Genomic DNA, 21175 nt, shown 5'->3' with positions numbered 1-21175 from the left:
TGATTTCTGGACCAGCAGAGGAGCCAGTTGCACACTGAGTTATAAATTACTTCACACAGTAGGGCTGACAATTAGCACAGGGTGAGCTGAAAGTTTGTTTAGATTGAATTTTGTTCTGGGAAATTTAGTCTTGGGAAAACCCAGAGAGGTTAAATTGTTTCTCACAGAGAAGTGTTTTTGCTTGAGTTCCTGCTGTTGGTGGGGGTTAGTACAGACCTTGCTTTGCATTATGCTGATTACTGGGAGCACTTCCTCCTCCTTAATGTCTGGGGCAACTGTCACCAACTGGAATATTTTAAAGTCCCCCTGAAGTCTCCATGTGGAGCAGAAAACAAAGCACCCTTCAGTGTGGAACTCTGCCATTTCTGAAATCTGAGATGACATAACAGCATCAAGTCCTTTGATCCGTGTCCTGAATGGCCAGCTGGTCTTGTGACACATTCTCAATTTGTGTGCATCTCCCACAAGTTCCTGTGGGGCTGATGTTTCAGGGAATGAGATGATTTAGCTCTTTTTCCTGGCAGTAAAAATCGCCAGTAAAATCTCAGCAACAGCAGGTGTGTGGCTGCACCACCCAGAGAACTGGACACTGGCATGAAATTTATGGGTGACTGAACCATCACCCAAAGAAATGACCTTCTTGGAATGACACTTCTAAAATTTTAACTGCTAAATGATGTCTGCCCCATACGTTGTATTTGTCCTGAACTGCAGCTCTTCAGTTGATGCTTGTACAGGCATTACTGAAAGTTTCTTATTTTCTTTTTCTCTTTGTTTTCTTTACAGGTGTGGGCCTGGCTGCTGCAGTCCTTTCCTTTTGGCTAAATATTTACTACATTGTGATTATTTCATGGGCCCTATACTACCTATATAATTCCTTTACCACTGTAAGTGTGTGTGTCAGAAGGGGTTTGGAATTTTTTGTTGAATATAAAGCAAAGTGATATAGAGATACCTGAGTAATCTGACTCAATATAAATGTGTGAGGTTAGCACAACATGCACAGAAATCTGTAGGATATGTTATTTCTTACTCTAAGAAAAACTGTTTTAAAAATATCCCTTTTTAAATTTTTTTCCTCCACAAAGAAATTTAGAACAGAAAACTGTGAGGAAAACTTTCTATTTCAAGAATGTCAGCGGAGAAATATTAATAATAGGTTTTTTCGGAGCTCTTTTCTTGCATTTTCTTGACAATTTGTTTAAATTTCCTGATCTTAATCCTCAGAGCCACAGCCTTAATTTTATTTTCACCAGCCTCTGCCATTTAATCACAACATCCCTTGCTCCTCTCCTTCCCTGCCAGGCAGCCTCAAGCCATGCTCAGATTTCAGACTCCTTGCCCTGGCAATGCCACCAAGAGCACCAAGACCCCTTTGTGCCCATAGGCCAGTTATTCCCCCCCAGAAAAATTCTAGTGTACAATTAATTTTTTATTTTTCCTTCAGTAGCAGCCACACAAACATTATTTCTTTGGGAAATAGTATCACTGCAATGTGGTTTAATAACAGAGGGGTTTATTAAAGAAACCCCCATGGAATGGAAGGTCTGTGATTTGATTAGCTCTGAACTCCCATTCACTGTTTTTATTTTCGCTTTGTTTTCTTTCCTGTTTGCTTTATTTTTAGCTGCCTTTTTTTTCCCCCCTTCAAGGGTGATTCATCAGCTGAGTAAGTCTTGTCTGATTTGTGGGGTTTGGCCATCTGAGGAAGTACTCTTATATAAGTCTCAATAATTAATGCATCTTTGTTCAATTGTCTCTGCTACAAATGTTGTTCATGCTTGCTTGTTCTCGGCCTTAAAAAATTATCCCTTGACCAAATTTTGCATTAATTGCTGTCTGGGGGTGACAGCACCATTTCTTCTTTGTTATCCTCAGAATTGTTATTGACATGAAAGGACAGTCATAGTCTGGAAGTGGTGTTCAGGTCCATGTTAAATGAATATTGACTTCTGATTCCCTTGAAGCCTCTTATCCTTGTATATAAAACATGCAATACCCTGATATAACATTTCTGTAGGAGGATTTTTCAAGAATTGCCATCAGAAGAATATTTAAGTTGTATGCAAAAGAGGTTCATTCTGATGGATAAGATGTGGAAAGAGGTTCTGCTCCTCAGAACTTCTGAAAGTTCTAATGGAAACATATAGAAAATACATGTAGAAAACAGAAAGTTTACCTTTTTCTGATTATCCCCTGACCTGAGGGGAAAATAAAGATCTCTGATCAATAACCATCACACCTCTATCACCTCTTGTGCAACAAGAGGTAACAGACCCTGCAGGAGGTCCTTTATGCTGTTTCAATATGCTCTCGTGCTGAGAGGTTCTCAGACCCCAGAGCATTTGGGCTGATCCGTTAAAGAAAGGAAGAAATATTTTCACATCTGATTCACACATGTGATATGAAGTTAAATAACTTTTGTGGCAGACCCAGCGCCCCAGGGAGCTCCGTGCTCTGCAGAGCTCGGGGTGTCTCAGTTCTCCACTCAACTGTCATTTCTAGTAAAGAGGGAGACACCTGAGTTAATGCTTTGCTTAAAAAGTGCCTGACTTCAGGTTTTTTTCTTTCTCCTTCTTGAACAGACTCTTCCTTGGAAACACTGTGAGAACCCCTGGAACACAGACCACTGCTTCTCCAACTACACCTTAGCAAACACCACCAACATGACAAGTGCCGTGGTGGAATTCTGGGAGTAAGATGGTCATTTTTCTCTGTCTCATTGCTGTGCATGTTCAAGGGTTGGCTTGTTATCATCCATGTAATATCTTCTGAACTAGTTGCCAAATAAACTGTTCTCTTGGCTTGTTCTAGACGCAACATGCACCAAATGACTGATGGATTGGAAAAGCCGGGGCAAATCCGATGGCCACTGGCAATTACTCTGGCAATTGCCTGGATTCTGGTGTATTTTTGTATCTGGAAGGGGGTAGGCTGGACTGGAAAGGTAAGATTAAAAAGTACTGCAAACACCTTTCAATTAAAAATGCCCATTTTTAGTCAAATATTCTTAAAATTCCTGAGGTAAGAGGCGCTGGGGACAGTTTCACTGGCATATCTCTGTGAAGGATTTAATTTCTGTTTTCTTGAACTGTTTTTGAAAGAGCTGACTCCTCTGCACCTAGGGCTGATCACAGTCAGATGCTCTGCTCACTTACAGACTTCTTGGCTTTGCCAGGTATAAAAACTGGCTAAAAATGTGACTGCTGGTTCCTGGGATGGATATTACAGCTATTTCGTGTAGCAATAGAGTGAGGATTCAATATTTTGGCTTCAGTGAGAAACATGCATTTATTGCACAGCTCCTGCTGGGCTTTGATACACGAGGAAGTGTTGGGAAGAGCTACTCCCTCCTTTCCTGGTACTGAATGAGAGATGTAGGAGGTTGTTGCCTTCCTGCTGTGCTTCTGGGGGTCTGGCTGGTTGCTGAGTGCAAAATAGAATTTACTAATGAATTAAAGGAAATCATGCTATTGACAGACCTTTCTCCAGGAATGAAAGGGCAAAATGGCAGGAAGAAATCTCGGGGAAATAAAAAACTGTAGCCATGAGGATTCTAACCCAAGTGAAGTGCTGGGATAGAAGACCTCAGGTCTGGTGCAGAGGACTGGGATTTTATTCACACTGAAAGAATGAGCTGTTGAATTTTGACAAGATGGTTGTAACTGTGACCCACTTCAAGCAGCATTTGAGCATGGCCTAGCTGAGCTCAGACCAAGCCATTTTATTTCTCCTTTCTACAAAGGTGAAAAATAAGAAGGCTGATTTTGTTCCTTTGGAGTCTGAATTTGTAGTGTCTTTTTTTGGTTAGGTTTTTGAAAAGGCAAGGGAGTGGGAGGCTGTGTATCATAACATAGACAAGGAGAGAGTGGGAAAAATAAGCTGACAGATGTTGTTTTACGAGCAGGGTGCTGGTGCCGTGATCTTTGTGCTTTTGGGACTTCCCCTTGTCAAATATAAATACAAAAAAAAAAAGGTGTGAGCCCCTCATGTGAAAATATCCTAATCTACTATATTCCACCTTCAGGAAAATAGGCAAGAGCCACCTGCCTTTAGACATGGTCTTCAGGGAATTCTAGAGCAGGCACTCCCCACATCAAGCTTTTCCACTGATAAATGCTTCAATTTTAAGAGTCAGCCTCAGTTGCTGTTACAGGTTTTCAGGGAGCAGTATGTTCTGAAGTGTTAACAAGCACAGATCATTCTTCCTTCCATACTTACCATGTCTTGTTTCTTCACATCAGGTTGTTTATTTCTCTGCTACTTATCCCTATGTTATGCTGCTTATCTTGTTCTTCCGTGGTGTAACACTGCCTGGAGCAAAGGAAGGCATTTTATTCTATATAACTCCCAACTTCAGTAAACTTTCAGACTCTGAGGTAAATATTCAACCCTCGTGAACAAAAGTTTCACTGCTAACTGTTCACCTTTCAGACATATGACCTGCTCCTCAAGTGCAGAAACAGATTTTTAAAAAAATTATTTCCTGCAATCAGGTTTGGCTGGATGCTGCCACACAGATTTTCTTCTCCTACGGGTTGGGTCTTGGTTCACTGATTGCCCTTGGAAGTTACAACCCTTTCCACAATAATGTTTACAGGTAAGCAGATGACTGCACATATTGCAGTGGCACTTGCCTGTCTCAGCTGGAGCTGGATTCTTTCTGTGTACTAGATCATTGAAATAAAGCGTAGTCTTGAATATTAAATGTCATATCTGACTAGGGGTAAGATGTATAACTGCATTTGCACTAATGGGAGAGACAGTATGATTTGCCCAGCATGAAATGGAAGCCAAACCGTGAAATCCTAAATCATGAAATCTTTTCCCAGGAAGAAGCGAAGACAATTTTCTTTCCCCGCTGTTTAAAGTGCTTTACCTTTATTTCAGGGACTCCATCATTGTGTGCTGCATAAACTCATGCACAAGCATGTTTGCTGGCTTTGTCATCTTCTCCATCGTTGGATTCATGGCAAATGTCACAAAGAGGCCTATTGCAGATGTTGCAGCATCAGGTATCCAATATATTTTTCCCTGAGTGGTGCAGTGGCATCAGTTATTTCTCGTTTGCACGTTGTATCCACGTTGTAACTGTTCAAAATCCCTTCCCTCGAAGTTCCCTGTCCCTTCAGTCTGACTGCAAAAGGCAGAGCATCGTTCCAAACCTCTCTGGGCAGCACCAGCAAGGTCATTTCGTGTCCAGCTGCCTGGTGCTCCCAGGCCCTGGAGTGGAGTGATGAGCCAGGGCTGACACAAGGAATGCTGCTGAACACTGGGATTACAGGGAATGTGTTTACAGGAGGTGGCAGCACAGTTTGCTGCTTCAGTGCTTGGCTGTGACATCAAATTCTGAGCCTCCTGCTACTGGAATTCTTAAAAGCAAACTGAAAGGAGGAACAGTGGTCGTTATGGGGTGGTTTTTTTGAGCCAATATTTTCAAATTCAGTTAGGTTTTAAATTCCTTTTCCAAAGGCTGAGAGCCCTTTGAGGCAGATGCAGTTCTCACCTACAGCTCAGACCTGCAGCTTTTTTTCTGGAACCCTTTATTATGAAAGTCATTTTATTTAGGGCAGTGAGATGTCCATGGAAGGATTATGCTATTCTTTGCAGTTTCTTGACTGTCTTCCAGATGAAAAAGCTTAAAGCAGCAGAGCAGATGGTTGCCCTAACCCAGCTGGTGCACCAGATACTCACTTAGCAATTCTGGCCACAGGGAGGGATCTGATAACTGAAAGCTTGTTTGGAAGTCACTGGTGGACAAAATATGTCTAACTATCCTAGCAAACATATCCTATTGGTGAAATATTCCCTTAGTTAGGAAAGCAGAGAATTTAAGCCCTAAAAATAGTCTTCAATAAGCTGCACATCCAAAGAAATTAGGTACAAAATGATGATGGCATAAGCTGTTATCAAAAAAATGCTCTGGAAAGTCGGTGGTGTGTGAAATAAGCTTTTTGGATTTATGTATTTGATACAGATATAACTGTAGAAAGGCCACACCTGCAAACAGAACAACATTTTTACATCCTATTAAGCTCCTAAGTGCATTTGAAGGTACTTAAGATAACAGACTTCTGAAAGATGCCCATGACCTCGTAATTGCACTAATTGCAAAGGATATTTGAAAATCTGACTCTTTAATTAAGGCTTGTATTTCTCCTGGCAAACTCAGAAACTGGTGCTTCATTTTAGCCCCTACAAGATAGGTTGTTTTGCCATCTTTTATACAACTTTTTAAAAGAAATGATATTATTAAAAGCTGTGGCTGCATTTCTGTGGAATGTGTAAGAGAGCAAAATTAACATATTTATTTGAAGTTTATTTTACTGTTAGCAGTGCCATTTGGAAGGCTTTCCAATCATATCTGCTCTCGCTAGCAAATAATTGCTTCAAAATCCTCATTGCACTGAGTTTGACAATTCCAGTGCCAATACCAGTCCTTGCTCCAAGCACTTACCACATTCAGACTTTTAATGAGAACTGAAAAATCAGAGATCCACCTTAGATGAGGCACGTGAACTTTATTTCTGTGATTATTTAGTTCGCTACAGATTTCCCTCTTAACCTGACATCAGCTGTTTTCCAGCTATGCTATGAGAACAAAAAGAGCTCCTTTCTAAATAATAATTTGTATCCTCCTTCCAACACTATGCCCCCCTCAGCAGTTAGCAGGAACACAAGTGAAAAAGTTTGCCCGTTTTCACAGCTATATAGTTTATTAAAATGTGTATTTTAAGATAAATAACGGAATGGAATAGCAGGAAAGTGTCTGAAAAGTGTCTTCATTTTCTGAGATGTCTTTGCTTCTCTTCTGAACTACTTGGTGCAAAGCAGGAGATCACAGCTATCAATAACTGCTTGAGGGGAGAGAGAGCTGGAAGATGTAACCCCAGCCAAGGATAACATTCCCTGCCTTTGCTATACAAAGGTGTCAATCAGGAGCAGCTTCTGAACTGTATCCAGTGTTCTGGTTGGTTGGTTTGGGGGTTTTGGGGGATGGTTTTTTTTCTTGATTGTTTATTTTGGTTGGTTCATTTTAAAAGCAAGGTACAAGCACCACCCTCTCAGTGAAGGCTGATGGGCTGAAATCCCTGGTCAGGTGCTGCATCCATGGCTGGGCCATTCCAATAAACCTGAAACTTGTCACCCACAGGAGCAGAGAATCCCAGCACCAACCCATCACATTGATGTTTTCTCTCCTGTTTCTCCTCCCAGGCCCTGGACTGGCATTTCTGGCTTATCCAGAAGCAGTGACACAGTTACCAATTTCTCCTTTGTGGGCAATACTGTTCTTCTCCATGTTGCTCATGCTCGGGATTGACAGTCAGGTAAAACTGGTGTGAAAATGAACAAACCAGACACATTTTCTGCAGCTGTGCTGTACAAGGTTGCCCTGTCCCTGTGCACTCTGCGATGGTAGTCGTGCAGAAAGGTTTCTGAAATGATCATACAAAGAAAAAACTGAGGAAAAAACCCAAGGTTCCAGCACCCTGGGATAGTAAAAAAATGATGTTAAGACACTTTTTTGTTTTTACAAACTGTCAGAAACATATGTAAAATGGGCAGGAAATTTGTCGTGCAGGCAAAAGGAACCTTTCTTTGAAATATTCACTGTTAAATCACGATATTAAATATACCTTTGCAATGTTCAGCTATGTAGGAGGCACTGGGACATATTTTACAAGATTTAGATGCCACGAATATTGCTGGAAGAACTTACTGGAGCAAAAAGATGCAGCACACATTTCATTTTAAGCATATGAATGTCTGCAGCAAATTCACTGGGCAGTGGGGTTGTTACTGAGGACATTCCATGTCCTGGTGTGTTCTGAATCACTTTCCAGTGGTAAGGATTTATTGGTTCAGGATTTAGCAAGGTTGTACAAGGTATCTGACAGCTGGAAATGTGTGGGAAGGCACAGCCTAGGGGTTTTGCAAATCCAAATAAGATATTCTCCAGAATGTCTGGATTAAACAATTAAATCATTAAGTCATGGAACCATTTAAAATGTTTATTGTGACATGAAAAAACAAACAAACAAACAACCCCACAGCACGAGATAAAACCCTTTAGAAAGGACTAACCAAGGTTCAACAAAAGTATTTGATAATCAGTACTAATTTTAATATAGGTAACAACCATCCTGTCAGCACCAAGGAGAGCACCCTGCCTTATTTTGCAAAGCATACTTTGAGGACTTTGGGAAGTGCCTCCTGCCCTCTGAACTGTTTGGTCATTTTTGTGTGATCAACCCTTGCAAATGTTTTAATCTTCTGGCCATCAGCTGCAGTTGGCAAACCAGCACCTCCCAGTTCTTAGCACAGCCTTCACAGCACATCAAGGAATATGGGATTTACTGGCTTAACACCCTCATAGTCTTTCAGTAGAGAAAATCCTTCATTTTCTATAAATCCAAGCTGACTTCAGACTGTGAACCAAAACACAAAAAGACCAAGAGGGCATTTTATCCTGCGAGATGAAAGAAAGTTGAACATTTATATTTTCCGTTTCTTTGTCTTTCAGTGAGCTTCAGGCTTGACATGAAAACCTATTGCTCAATCTGGGGGGAAACTGCTGAGAAATTAATTAGGTCAAAAATATTCTTGAAAGAACTTGTCTCTAGGCAACTAAGAGCTGAGGAAGATAGTCTAATATTATTAAAAAGAATATATATCTACAGGCTGTCATGCTTTCTGCATTTTCTGTCTGTCAGAGAAACGTTTCATACACTGTAATTTACAGGAGCTGTAACTACTGGTTGAATTCTGATTGCACTGCTGAAAATTAATAAAACTTTACATACATTCTGGTTTTCACAGTTTCAGCCATAATGATAAATTTGTCTGAATATATACATATCTGAATATATACATTTATACACTTTATTTATCTGAAGTGTGGCCATGCTTTCTGTTTGGAGGGCACATCCTTGGCAAAAATGTTTTCTGGGGATATAAATAACGTTTGATTTATTACATATGAGAATCAATCTCATGCCTCTAACCTTCACCATGATGCACCAATCTGATTAGACTTTCTGTGTCTGTTGTCTTTCATATATGTGAGTAAATCACATACCGAAGAAGTGATTTTTGTAGGACCCAGGAGTCAAATCCCTCAACTGTAGGTGTATCATCTTGACGAGAAGAAAGAGCCCTTTCTGCTCACAGAGCAAATGCCATAGTTCATAGTTTGGAATCCTGAGTGTTTTCCAAGCTGGAAATCTTTTGGCACAGATCTTTTCAGGCAGAAACAAGGATTTTCAGGAGCACAGCTTCCACCGAAGCCGAGTGAATTTTCATTTATCGTTGAATGGGTGCAGCCTTAGGCCAGTGATGGGTACAACTGAAAACTCCTCCCCTAAATGTAATCCTGCAGTGCATTGCATTGTATTTCTGTCCACCTTACCCTGCAGTTCTGCACTGTGGAAGGATTCATAACAGCTTTGGTGGATGAATTTCCCAAGTTACTGCGCAACCGGAGGGAAATCTTCATCGCTCTCGTGTGCATTGTTTCCTACCTGATAGGGCTGTCCAATATCACTCAGGTATGTGCTGGGGGACACTGGGATCCGTGTCTGACATACAGCATCTGGCTTGCTTCTCCCTTCCCCAGTCCAACCAGGGACACTTGCACTGAAGTGCAGGGATCCTCCCTCCACGCTGTATACAGATTTCAGGCAGCAGACATGAACTTGTAAGTGTGAAATGCCTGTGGTCTGTGGATGCAGTGTGTGCTGCAGGGTTCAGGTGACAAAAAAATGCACATCTCTGCACCCTTACAGTCCAAAAAGTGGCAGCTGGGGATGTTGACATTGCTCCTAGATTGCAAACTATTTGAGGGGAATGATTGAATTATTAAACAAAAAGTACTGAAGTGAAATTAAACCAGTTAATTAGATTCTGGCAGCAATCTTAATCTTTGACCTCAAGCCTTCTAAAACTTTAACCCTTTCTCTTTAATTAATTTACACTAATATATCCCTAACCTGTTCACCACCATTATTTTGTAGCTTACATTTTAATCTATCTTGAAATTGGAGTCCTTACTATATTTTTAATGCTCCCTTTTTATATATTTCAGGGTGGAATCTATGTGTTTAAGCTTTTTGACTACTACTCTGCCAGCGGAATGAGTCTCTTGTTCCTTGTATTCTTTGAGTGCATCTCAATATCCTGGTGCTATGGTAAACAACATGTTTTTATTTTTTCCCCAAGTTTTGCACATCATAAGGATACTTCACCTTCTGATCTGTTGGTTTGTGTGTGCACATACTGAGGGTGGGACTGAACCTGGCCGTGGTTTGTGTGCGTGTAATTCCACTGGGGACTAAAAGTTGGCTTGTGGGAGGTACTGCTGCCTCTTTAAACACCCCATTTTTAGAGCCTGGAAGTCATTGTGTCAGCAATATTAAGCAGCTGACATCTCATCTCTTTTCTCATCTCCCTTTCTTGAAAAGCCTTGATCTGCAGAGGTGTTTGGTGTTGCTGTTCTCAACATAATGTCTCAGGGCTCTGGAGCTTTGTAATGTTTCCTCTCCAGAAATGGCTCTGTCACACCAGGATCTTGCAGTGAGAGTCAGTTAGGGCTTAACTGCCCCAAAATATCCAGAACCTGGACTGGCAGGCACTGGCCATAAAGATTAATGGATCTGTGTCATATTTTTCCATGTGACCTTAGTTCTGTGTCAGCTCGTACAAGGAGCTGCTCCAACAATCACCAAGGCACTTCAGTTTGTGTTACACAACTGATCAAAAGCCGGATAACTGGAGTCCTCCTCCTGGATTTTAATGGGATTGAGAGGATGGAACAGCATTTTGTAGGGCAGAGATACTGCTGATGAATCCAGGAAATGCAAATGGCAAAATACACCAGCTCCATAGTGAAGAAATCAAAGTTATAAACACTGTGGTAGACAGACCTTCAGGAAGCTGATGGACAGCAGCAACAGGAGGGCTCCTCTTTGATTTCATATCCACTTCTGCATGTACGTGGGGTGCACCAGAGTGGAGCTGGTTGGTGCTAGGATGGGTTGGGTTCTTCTCGTAATCTAACTTGTAAGATACATTCTAAATTTCTCATTCTAAAGAGAGTTTAAATTAACCGAGGGTGGGTTTTTTTGCATCTCACCTTCACATGCACAAACTTCCTTGGTCTTTGCATGGGAATAAGTTTGGGAATAAGTTTGCAGGCCTCTAATTAATTAATGGGGATATGAAGGAATGAGATCAGGTGATTTTTGGTGCTTCTGAGTTTGCATACTTTTTCCCATTCAGATAGGTGAAAAGTTAGGTTGGGATCTGTGTAGAGCTTCCAAATGTATCTCATCTTTATGACAGTGTCTTAGAACCACTGAGCTTTTGGTTGACTCAGTTACCTGATACATTTCTATACTGTTTCTTATTTCTATATTTAGGTGTTAATAGATTTTATGACAACATCCAAGAGATGGTGGGATACAGACCCTGCATCTGGTGGAAACTCTGCTGGTCCTTTTTCACTCCTATCATTGTGGCAGTAAGAAACAAACTTTTATTTGTTAAATGTTAAATGAGGTGGCCCGTGTACTACAGAATTCTCATTTCCACCCCCACAGGTTCATATTAACTCTGACCTCGTTCCTTTTTTAAGGGTTTCAGCAATTCCATTGAAGGCAATTAGCAAAAAAAACCCAGAGTCATTAGAGGAAGTTTGTGCCCTAAAAAAAGAAGCCAAGATTTTCTTGTATTAGTCCTCTGGAAATGGTAGTTAGTCAAGAGTTTCATTGGCAGAGATAGAAAACTGTAAGAAGCAAACTTTGACCATTTCTTGTATTCTTAAAATTTTACAATATCTCTAAAGTCTTAATTTTCCATACACACAGAGATACCCATATTCTGTAAACTGAATTCCTTCACAGGCACTTATTCTGGTGACAGAGAAGGGTTATAAACTGAAAGTCTTCTCTCATGGGATTCTGTGGCTTATATTAACCACTTTTACACCCCTGGCAAACTTTGCAAGGAATTTGTGTATTGGAAACCAGAGGATATTCTTTTCCTGATTCCATCCCATACAATATATAGTGAAATAATAGGCAAAAAAATGTAAGTTTACTGCACATAATATAGTTAACCCAAATGCAACATAAAAAACTAATCAAGCAGCCACTAGTACACATGAAACAATACTTGCCAGTCACTGACATTTCTTTGATAGTCCCATGCAGGTGGCCATGGAAAAGCAAATGAGGAGCACAGAAGGAGACACTTGAATGTGTTTATGTTGAGGGTTCCTTCAGTCATCCCTACCCACACAAAGGCAGCTTTCCTCTTGCTAAAAACAAGCGTTCAGGAAGGCATAAGAAATGCATTTTTTGTTTATTTTAGTGGTACAGTAGGAAGGTGACCAGCACTGTATGTAAACCTGAGCAGATTTCTCCTGTCCTGTAAAGTCCTCGGCAGAATTTGCTGCCAGTCAAGTTCAGGAGTGATGATATGCTGATAAAATCTGCCCCTCTGCATTCTCCTCTGGGAATACCTTCTGCACAAAGGATCAGCCTGGGATCAGAACGAGCTCCCTTCTCTCCTAGGTTGCTCTAGCAAGGTTTCCCTGATGCAGGTTGATTTAGACATTTGGAACAGGCCAGGATAGGAGTCTTCCCTGGGAATACCATGTTTGCCAGCCACCGTTTGGAAACAACACAAAGGCAACCCACGGGTGCTGCTGCTCAATGGCACAGTGCTCAGGTGTGTGCAGGTATTCCCAGGAGCCCACTCTCCCCACACCCCCATCCCTCTGGCTCTGTGCAGGCTATCAGAGGGATTTACTAGCACCAGTGGATACCCCCAGCAGGATACCTGGATAATCTCAGATGCAGGTTATGTGTGTGAAAACAATGTTAACGCGAAATATTCATTTTGGTGAGAAGTTTCTTGGGAAACTCCAGAAAAAAACTCTTGAAGCCAGAACACTCTGGGACTATCATTCAAGTCTCCCTTTCCACTGTGTTTTGCAGGGAGTGTTTATCTTCAGTGCTGTCCAAATGACTCCCCTCACAATGGGAAGTTATGTTTTCCCAAAGTGGGGCCAAGGAGTTGGCTGGTTCATGGCTTTGTCTTCTATGGTGCTGATACCAGGCTACATGGCATATATGTTTCTAACCCTGAAAGGCTCCTTAAAACAGGTAAGTCTCTTTTTCCTGACCATCTTCAGACCTGTGCACACTGATCAAAGCTTGCTGGGCAGTTATTTTCTGTCACATGTTTCTCCCTTGCTTAGCCCAGTTATTTTGCATCAAGCTGAAAAACATAAAAGGAAGTACCAACCAGAAAAAAAGACAAGAGAGTGTCTTTGCCATCTGTTGTTAAACATAATTGCCCATGTTATGTGTGGTCTTTATCTCTGGTTTGACAGTTGCAGACACTTTGCATTCCAGCTCCTTACACCTAGAAAACAAAGTAGCAGTTTACGAAATATGTAAATGTGTCCTAATTAATGCAAGGCGTGCTGTCATGAATCAAGGCAGGGGATGCTCTGGGGAACTGGAATCAAACTCTTAGGACTAATCCACGTAACTCTTGTTTTGACTGTCTGCTTAGTGACCCTGTTTGGCATCTCCCTGTAATGTGATCAAAGACTTGAGCTCCTGCTCTGCACTGCACCTGTCCTGAGTTACACCTTGCTCTGCTGCAGCGGGCAGGAAGGACACGAAAAATCTTGGGAGCACTTCCCTTTAGTCTTCATGTAAGGGATTTCTGTGACTGATTACTTCATGAAGAACACTAGAAGCCCTTTTCTCGTTGAACTGTGCTCTCAGTCTCTCCCTGACTCCTTATTTCAAATTTTTACAAGGAGATGACACTTCTCATGTAAGAGAGGCTTAAGTCAGTTTTAAGGTCCTCAGAGATGTGCTGCTAAAGGACTGGGAAATGTTGATAAGGTTACTGACCCACACACTGTTCAGTAACCACCTACCATCACCATATCTAATTTTTTCTAATCTGGGTGCATCCTCATTTTTCCCTCTCGAGCTCGTGCTGTGCCTAACAGCCCCTTCTTCAACCCAAGTGCTGAAACTTCCATCTCTGCCTCTATGCTTGTGGGAGCCAAACAGTGTCACAATGAATTTGTCAGTACCTCTGGAAAATTCTGGAGTCAGCTGACAGAGCCATCTTTGCAAAGGGCCGGATGATCTTGAGCAGAATTGACGTGTAATGCCTCATGAAATCCTCAGACCTTCATCCAAATATTTGTCTTCAGCAAATTTTAAAAGACTCAGGGTTCAAAGAGGTCTACAAAAAATTTCTAGGTTCTTAACTCCTACGTTTTGAATATCTCTCCTTTCGTCTTACAGAAACATTTATGTGCAAAGGGAGAATTGTTGCTCTAAGATACAGCTGCTGCTTGGGCAGAGTTGTGTAAGACTATGGTAAAAGTTCCTCATCTCAGTATTGCTGTGGATTAAGGTCTTGTTTTTGAAAGCATTGACAACCAACCAGGTTGCAGGCAATGGGAGGGACCTGCACCAGTGACAGGCTCTGAGGATCTAAACTGGTCTCCCTGCAGTCTCCCCTCATTTCTTTTCCCTAGGAAAGCCCCCTTGTTAATGCCTGCTGGCATCCAACATTTTGCACGGGGTCTTTCAGCTCCTGCTGTCACACTGAGAACAGAGCTAAGCCTCTGTCCAGTAGGTGTGGCTGGTTTGGTCCCTGGGAAGACAGACAGTTGCAATTCTAGTTCTAATGCCTCAAAGAAGGTGTTTAGGATTGTCTTTAAAAATAATTAAAAAAAAAAAAAAGCAAGCTCAGAAACAGTTTTTTGGCTGCCTCACATTTATTGTTGTCCTTTAAACAGCGCATCCAAGTGATGATTCAGCCAAGTGAAGACATCACTCACCCCGAAAATGGGCCAGACCAGGCACAACAGAGCAACTCTGCTAACAAAGAAGCCTACATCTAAACTTCTGTATTGTAAAAGTACCACTCCTACTCCAGAAAAAAACAAAAAATATGGTTGAATATGACCACAAAATTATGTCTGAGAATATAATTACCTACCTCTAGTGGCAAAAAAAAAAAATTAAAAAAAAATAAAAAAAAGAGGAAAAAAAGCAACAAGGTCATCTCCACTCTAAGGGAATTGCCATGGGTATGATCCAGCCACCATGCGAGCTCAGATGTTGACAGTGTTTTTGTGTTCTCCGGCAATCCACAGACTGTTAATGTTTTTATCCGTTCACAATAATAGTTGCATACCTTGGAATTTGTAAATTGATGTGCCAAGACCTTTTTAATCTACCTTTTAGCACGACTATTTGAAGTTTTGTGCTGCTGATTTTTAGTAGTTTATCACTGTTTCTTACCGCTGAATCCCAAGACTGTTATTTCTGACTTTGCAGGAGTAAAATTAAGTTTGGGTTGTTTTGTACAAAAAGAACGAAGTATTTTGTAAACAAGTGATTTCCAGTGAAAAATCTGCCCTTAAAATTTGTTCCAGCTGAGGCCATTTGAGGGGGACTTCCTTCAATTAACAGCAGCCACAGCCTTTATAAACATTCCTAGTGTAAATTGAGCTGTCTGTGGCAGTACAGCCCAGGCTGCTCACTGGCTGTACTCTGCCTTTCAGGTGACTTTCAAATAAGGTCATAAACTTCTTTAAAAATACACATACTGTTTCTTATAAAAAGAAGGTATCTTTGTGAATAAATACGTGAGTCGCAGGTGTTAGAGGCATAAATATGAATTTTAACTTTTTTAGCAAGGTGATATCCAAGAGCTCTTAAAAGATTCCCAGGAGTAAAATGCAAAGGATTTGCAATCGAAGCTCAGAGTGCTTGAGCTATTATTATGATGTTATTATCCTACTATTATTGCATTGTCACCAAAAAGAAACCAAAACAATGGCTTAAAGATCGAAAGTAAGTTCTAATTTAGGATTCCAGTCTCGGATGTTCTTTTTTTAAAGCCGTTAAAGGACTTTTGACAATTCCTAATAAGCAAAACACAGAATCTGGATGGGTTAGCACTTTGGGAGCAGTTCCATTTTGATTTCCACGTGACTCGGTGGTGGGGAAGGCACAAGGCACAGCTATTTCCATGCGATGCAATCCCGCTCTGGGCTCCCTCTGCATTTGCCACACAGCCAGGAAAGCCCGGCCAGCTCCTGGAATTTTTTCCCTGTGTGGGGAATGCAGCGTTGGCCCCGTATGGCATCTCTCATTTGGCAGCTATATGACAGGCACGGAGGATCATGGAGAGTGCAGTAGCTGATGTTTGATTGTAAATGACTGTGACAGAACTGTGCAATGAAACATGCTTTTCAGCAACTTTTTGTGCACCGTACAATGTTAGATAGCACAATTTATGTAGAACTACTACGTGAAAAAAAAAAACATGTTACCTGTGAATGTTGGGTTTTTTTGTTGTTTTCGTCTGAAGGTGACAAACATGTTCTTGCAATAAGGTATTATTCTCAGAATGTCAAGCACATTATGTAGAAATAATATATATATATAATACACATGTATTTCAAACTACATCATAAAATTTCAGAGTATGTTCAGTAGATTCTAAACTGTTTCATAGATCAACTGTAAAATACTACGAGATCTAAGCTACATCCTAAAAGGCCATAGCTGAGATGCAAACATCCTGTAAGTCTTCGGGGTTTGTGTACGTTCTACACAAACATTACACATGATACATGCACATCATAATTGTGAATTTCATTAGACTAAGGATAAAAATTCAAACTTTCTCTTTATTGTTTAATGTAATCAAGTCCCATGTTGTTCTAAGAAAAATGCAGTATTTAATGTTTGATTGTAAACAATTATGACAGATGTTTGACAGACCTGCTCTTTAGCAAAAAGCTGTACAAACGTATCACATAGCACAAACTAGTGTTGTAGAACTACTGTGTGTAAACTGTGAATAGCTGTATCTTTTTTGTAGTACTTGCCCTGAAAAAGAAAGATTATTGTATGATCATATATGCTTTTTGCAATAAGGAAATATCCAACACCAGGCAAATCTATCTCTATATAAAAATATATATGTAATATATACATATTCAAAAATATATACAGAGCCTGTTTAAAAGAGTACAGTATTATTTAGTAAATTGCAACCTGTTCTATGGACCAAATGTAAAATATTTATAAATTAAGATGCATTTTAAATGTCTATAAACGGTGTCATAATTAAAGCACGATTGTTATGTAAGTTTCCAAGAGTTTAGAGGAAAAAGAATAAAGGTTATATTATACATTAAACTCAGAATTTTGCAGTCTTTCATTACACAAACCCAAAGTATGTTAATTTTCTGCGAAGCAAGTTCCAAATGTGTCATATATATATATATATAAATATCCTTTAAATATCAAAATGCTGTATCCCACTTGTAATGCATATAATTAATCCATGCTATTTCTATGCTGTAATTAGTATGTGCATACATTATGCAGGGAGCTTAAAAGGTGACAGTTAATAGCCCTTCCTGGCATCCTGCTGCTTTAATTCTCCTGCGGGAAGATGGCAGACCAGGGATAAAAACCTGGATTTTGAAATGACCGTTCCTCAAGTGCACTTGTGCGGATGCTTTGGGGTGTGAACTCCAGCACCTGATGTCCCTGACCTCGGAGCCATCCCAGGCTGATGAAGCAGCACCTGGATACTCCACAGACAGATGATCCACTGCTACAAAAAAAAAAATACCCAAAAACCTGGCTGCCTGTGTCAGCTGCCCTGGCAGGGTGAGAAGATGCAGAGCTGCGCCCCTGTGATGCTGTGGAGGGATTGGCTGCTCCTGGGCTCGGAATTTAATTATCTCACTGCAGAATTGGAGCAGGACTACATGCTGGGGAAGAGCCCGAGCAATTTAGAGAACTTGATTAGAATTGAGAACACTCCCGATAGAGGCGTCTGAAATCATGCACAGGCTTCAGTTCCAAACTGCTGACCTTAGAAAGGAGCACTTTGGTGCTGGAGCACACGGCGAGGGCAGAGCTCTGAAGCAGGCTGGGGAGGAAGGGCAGCAGCAGGGAGGGGAGACCAGACGTGGTTCTGGAAATGGGGGATGGAGCAACTTCCATGCTTTTGAAGTACAGGGGGAAATGTGAGCTGTGTTTCATGTTTAATCCCCGGGCATTGGGTCCTGTGGCCGTGCCCTGCTGCAAGGGAAAAGCCGAGGGCTGCAGCCGAGAGCAGGGGGCCGTGGTTAGTGATGGGTGGGCAGGGGGCAACGGGGGGCTGAGGAGCAGGAAGGATATTGTGTTAGTGCTGTGATATTTCCGTGTTCTCCTGGAGGAATTTTCTCTTGCCACGCTGCAGAAATCCCAACAGCAACTCAACAAGAAAAATGCAAATAAGGTCACTTCTCCCCTACAGGACTGCAGGATGCCCTGAGAGAAATCTCTGTCCTTGCTCGTCAGGAGTATTAGTTCAGCTACATGTGCTTTTATTCTAAAATAACACTGTGTTGCTTTGGGGGAGTTTTTTTGTTTGTTTTAAGCCTGATTATTTCTGTTTTGTTCTGCTCAGGCCACAGTAGCATTGCAATTAACTATTACAATTGCTCAGCTCCCACTCCTGGCTGGTTCTTGGGGGATGCCACCCAAAGGCAGGGCTGTGCAGGCGAGCTCACGGCCTGGCAGTGAGCACAGGGCAGCAGCTCCCGCCTGCCAACATCCCTCCATGGGCATAACCTCGTCTGGCAGCTCCGCTGAGCCCAGCAGGGAGCAGCAAAAAGGGGCTGCACTAAAGAATTCGGACATTCCCGTCTCGGTCCCTTCCCCCTCGGGACGAATTCACCTCGTTCCAATGAAGAGGAGTCCGTGAGCCAGTGCACAGCTACATACGAGCACCTACACCAGGCATGGGGAGGGAGCAGCAACACAAAATCCTCCTTCCCAGGAACCTGAAAGGATCAACTCAAGCTGCAGCAGCTGCAAGCCAGGGTTTGTGACTCTGCCAAAGCACCACAATTACCCAGTTTGCAGGAAGGAAGGCACCAGGCTTTAGATTCTAAACGGACTTCTTACTCCTCCCCCTCACTCTTCTTTCTCAGCTTCTCACACTGCTCAGGATGTTTAAAATAAAACTGAGAAGAATGAGTGGGAGGGAGGGTTTTAACCCACATACAATTTTTCCTGGTTTTTTTCTCGGTCTAAATCTGCCTTCTCTCTTTTTCCTATGAGATTCAATCAATCAATCAGAGAAAAAAAGGTAATTAAAGGGGATAAAATGAACGATAATATTAGCCCCTCTACAGAGCTCGGTCTTCTTAAGAAGCTGATGTAAGTATTGCCACTTCTCATTCCTGCCTCTGCATATTGAGACCAGTCAATAACTCCACCACTCTTTCCTGCTGAAAATTTATGGACAATGGGCAATTTTCCTCTGCTGTCCCAGAAATCCAATTAATTTTTAGAGCTGTGTTGCTGTGATTTATTCTATCCTTCTGACCACACACTATACCAGTGCATTCATTCAGAATTTGCCCCTGTTTTAAATATGTATGTATTGGTGGGAGAAAATTTAAAATATTTACAAGAGCCTGGAGTGACAGGACACAGGGAATGGCTTTTCACTGGCAGGGTGCAGGTCTAGATTAGATGTTAGGAAGAAATTCTTCCCTGTGAGGGTGGGGAGGCCCTGGCACAGGTTGCCCAGAGAAGCTGTGGCTGCCCCATTCCTGCAAGTGTCCATGGGCAGGTTGGATGGGGCTTGGAGCAACCTGGGCTAGTGGAAGGTGTCCCTGCCCATGGCACAGGATTGGAATGGAATGGGCTTTAATGTCCCTTCCAACCCAAACCAGCCTGTGAATCTGTGACTCAAAGACTTTGCAACATAACAGCTGATCATTTTTTCTGCAAGTCTGTAAATGGTCTCACGTTAAACTCAGTGGCAAACAGTTATTATTTTTGAATATCAAACAGGCTGAAGTAATTCTGTGAGTTATTTGTGAGTCATAAGTACATGCTGGTGCTAAATGTGTCCAACAGTGCCTAAGAGAAGGGCAGGATGGAGCAGGCACTGTCACAGGGACAAAAACTAATGTGTTTTGCTAGCAATGGTGCTTTAGTCAGATTGGAATAGCTGCCTGACGTGCCTTTTGGCTATAAGTAGCTGAGAGGTGATTACAAACAAAGTAACAGTGGGTAGAAAATAGAACGAAATGTCCATGTTAAATGGAGTCTGGAGTTTCCTCTACACTTCACCAAACTGGTGCTAGAAAAGAAATAAAACTGAATGGAACAAGTCGCTGCCTTATTCCCTTACATCGTACAATTTCTGTTCATTTTAATTATTCCAAAGCAACCTGGGAATGCCTAAAAATATTTAACATGAAAAAAAATAAAGCCTAAGAGGCTAGTTTTAGTCCTAGAAAAAGGTTTTCCAGACCCCGCTGGCACTATCATTTACTGGCCACAGCACATGCAAACACACAGCTGCCTTTGCATCCCAGTGCTCCCTGTGGATGGAAAGCCATCCCCACACACAGCCAGTAATTACCTACAGCCAGGCCCTCTGCCCCTGCTCAGGGCATCAGCACACTGCAACAGAGCCTGGCTGTGCCTCAGGATCCCGTGTGCCAGGGCTGATTCCTGAAAAACAGCTGTAGTCCCTGCTGCCAGGGCTGCACCTCTGGGCAGCGTCCCACAGACAGAATTTCTGTCCCAACCTGCTCAAGTTCCGAAGCAGGAAGGCACTAAATACTGTCTTGTGGATATAAAGCTGTCTGGTATTGCAGGAATGGAACCAGTTATGCTGGAATGACTGAGGGGCGTTTTGAGGGAGATATCCTATGAGTAAAAGAACACATCTCTCCCTGAATATAAACCAGAACGTCAGGTTGTGTTAGGGAATTATTTCTAGGTCATTTCAGTTCACTGCACTGCATTACAAATACTTCACTGAATGAATGACCAAAATAATTTATCAAAACTATGGAGAGAAACACCAACTCACACTGTAGGCAACTAATTTTGCCCAAAAGTGACAGAGTTGGGTGATTTTTAACCTGCTCTTTACTGGCTGTCACACGGCAGCAGCACACGACCTTTACTGCTGCTCTTTCCCCAGACCCAGCCTCAGACTGGGGGGATGAGGGTGACCTTTCCCAGCCTGATTCCTCCTGCTGTATCATGACAGAACATGCCTGTCAGGATCTGCTTCAAAACTACAAAGTTAG

At 41.8% G+C, this 21175-nt stretch overlaps 1 protein-coding gene across 3 annotated transcripts in view; it reads left to right on the top strand.

Moving 5' to 3' along the window:
• SLC6A1 (solute carrier family 6 member 1) overlaps positions 1–17255 on the top strand; it is a 59864-nt gene extending 42609 nt beyond the window's left edge. For all 3 annotated transcript variants that reach the window (XM_064668146.1, XM_064668147.1, XM_064668148.1), the window contains 12 exons: positions 787–887; positions 2586–2695; positions 2815–2947; positions 4245–4379; positions 4497–4600; positions 4891–5015; positions 7216–7328; positions 9417–9548; positions 10085–10187; positions 11418–11518; positions 12999–13166; positions 14837–17255. In XM_064668146.1, the coding sequence (XP_064524216.1) occupies positions 787–887; positions 2586–2695; positions 2815–2947; positions 4245–4379; positions 4497–4600; positions 4891–5015; positions 7216–7328; positions 9417–9548; positions 10085–10187; positions 11418–11518; positions 12999–13166; positions 14837–14941 (1430 nt within the window). In that variant the 3' untranslated portion in view covers positions 14942–17255. The remainder of the gene's footprint in view (positions 1–786; positions 888–2585; positions 2696–2814; positions 2948–4244; positions 4380–4496; positions 4601–4890; positions 5016–7215; positions 7329–9416; positions 9549–10084; positions 10188–11417; positions 11519–12998; positions 13167–14836) is intronic.
• The last annotated feature ends 3920 nt before the right edge of the window (positions 17256–21175 follow it).

The sequence above is a fragment of the Pseudopipra pipra genome, chromosome 11, assembly GCF_036250125.1.
Source record: "Pseudopipra pipra isolate bDixPip1 chromosome 11, bDixPip1.hap1, whole genome shotgun sequence".
NCBI classification, from domain to species: Eukaryota; Metazoa; Chordata; class Aves; order Passeriformes; family Pipridae; genus Pseudopipra; species Pseudopipra pipra.
The sequence above is the reverse complement of the archived record's forward strand: the minus strand, read 5'-3'. Positions and strand labels throughout refer to the sequence as shown.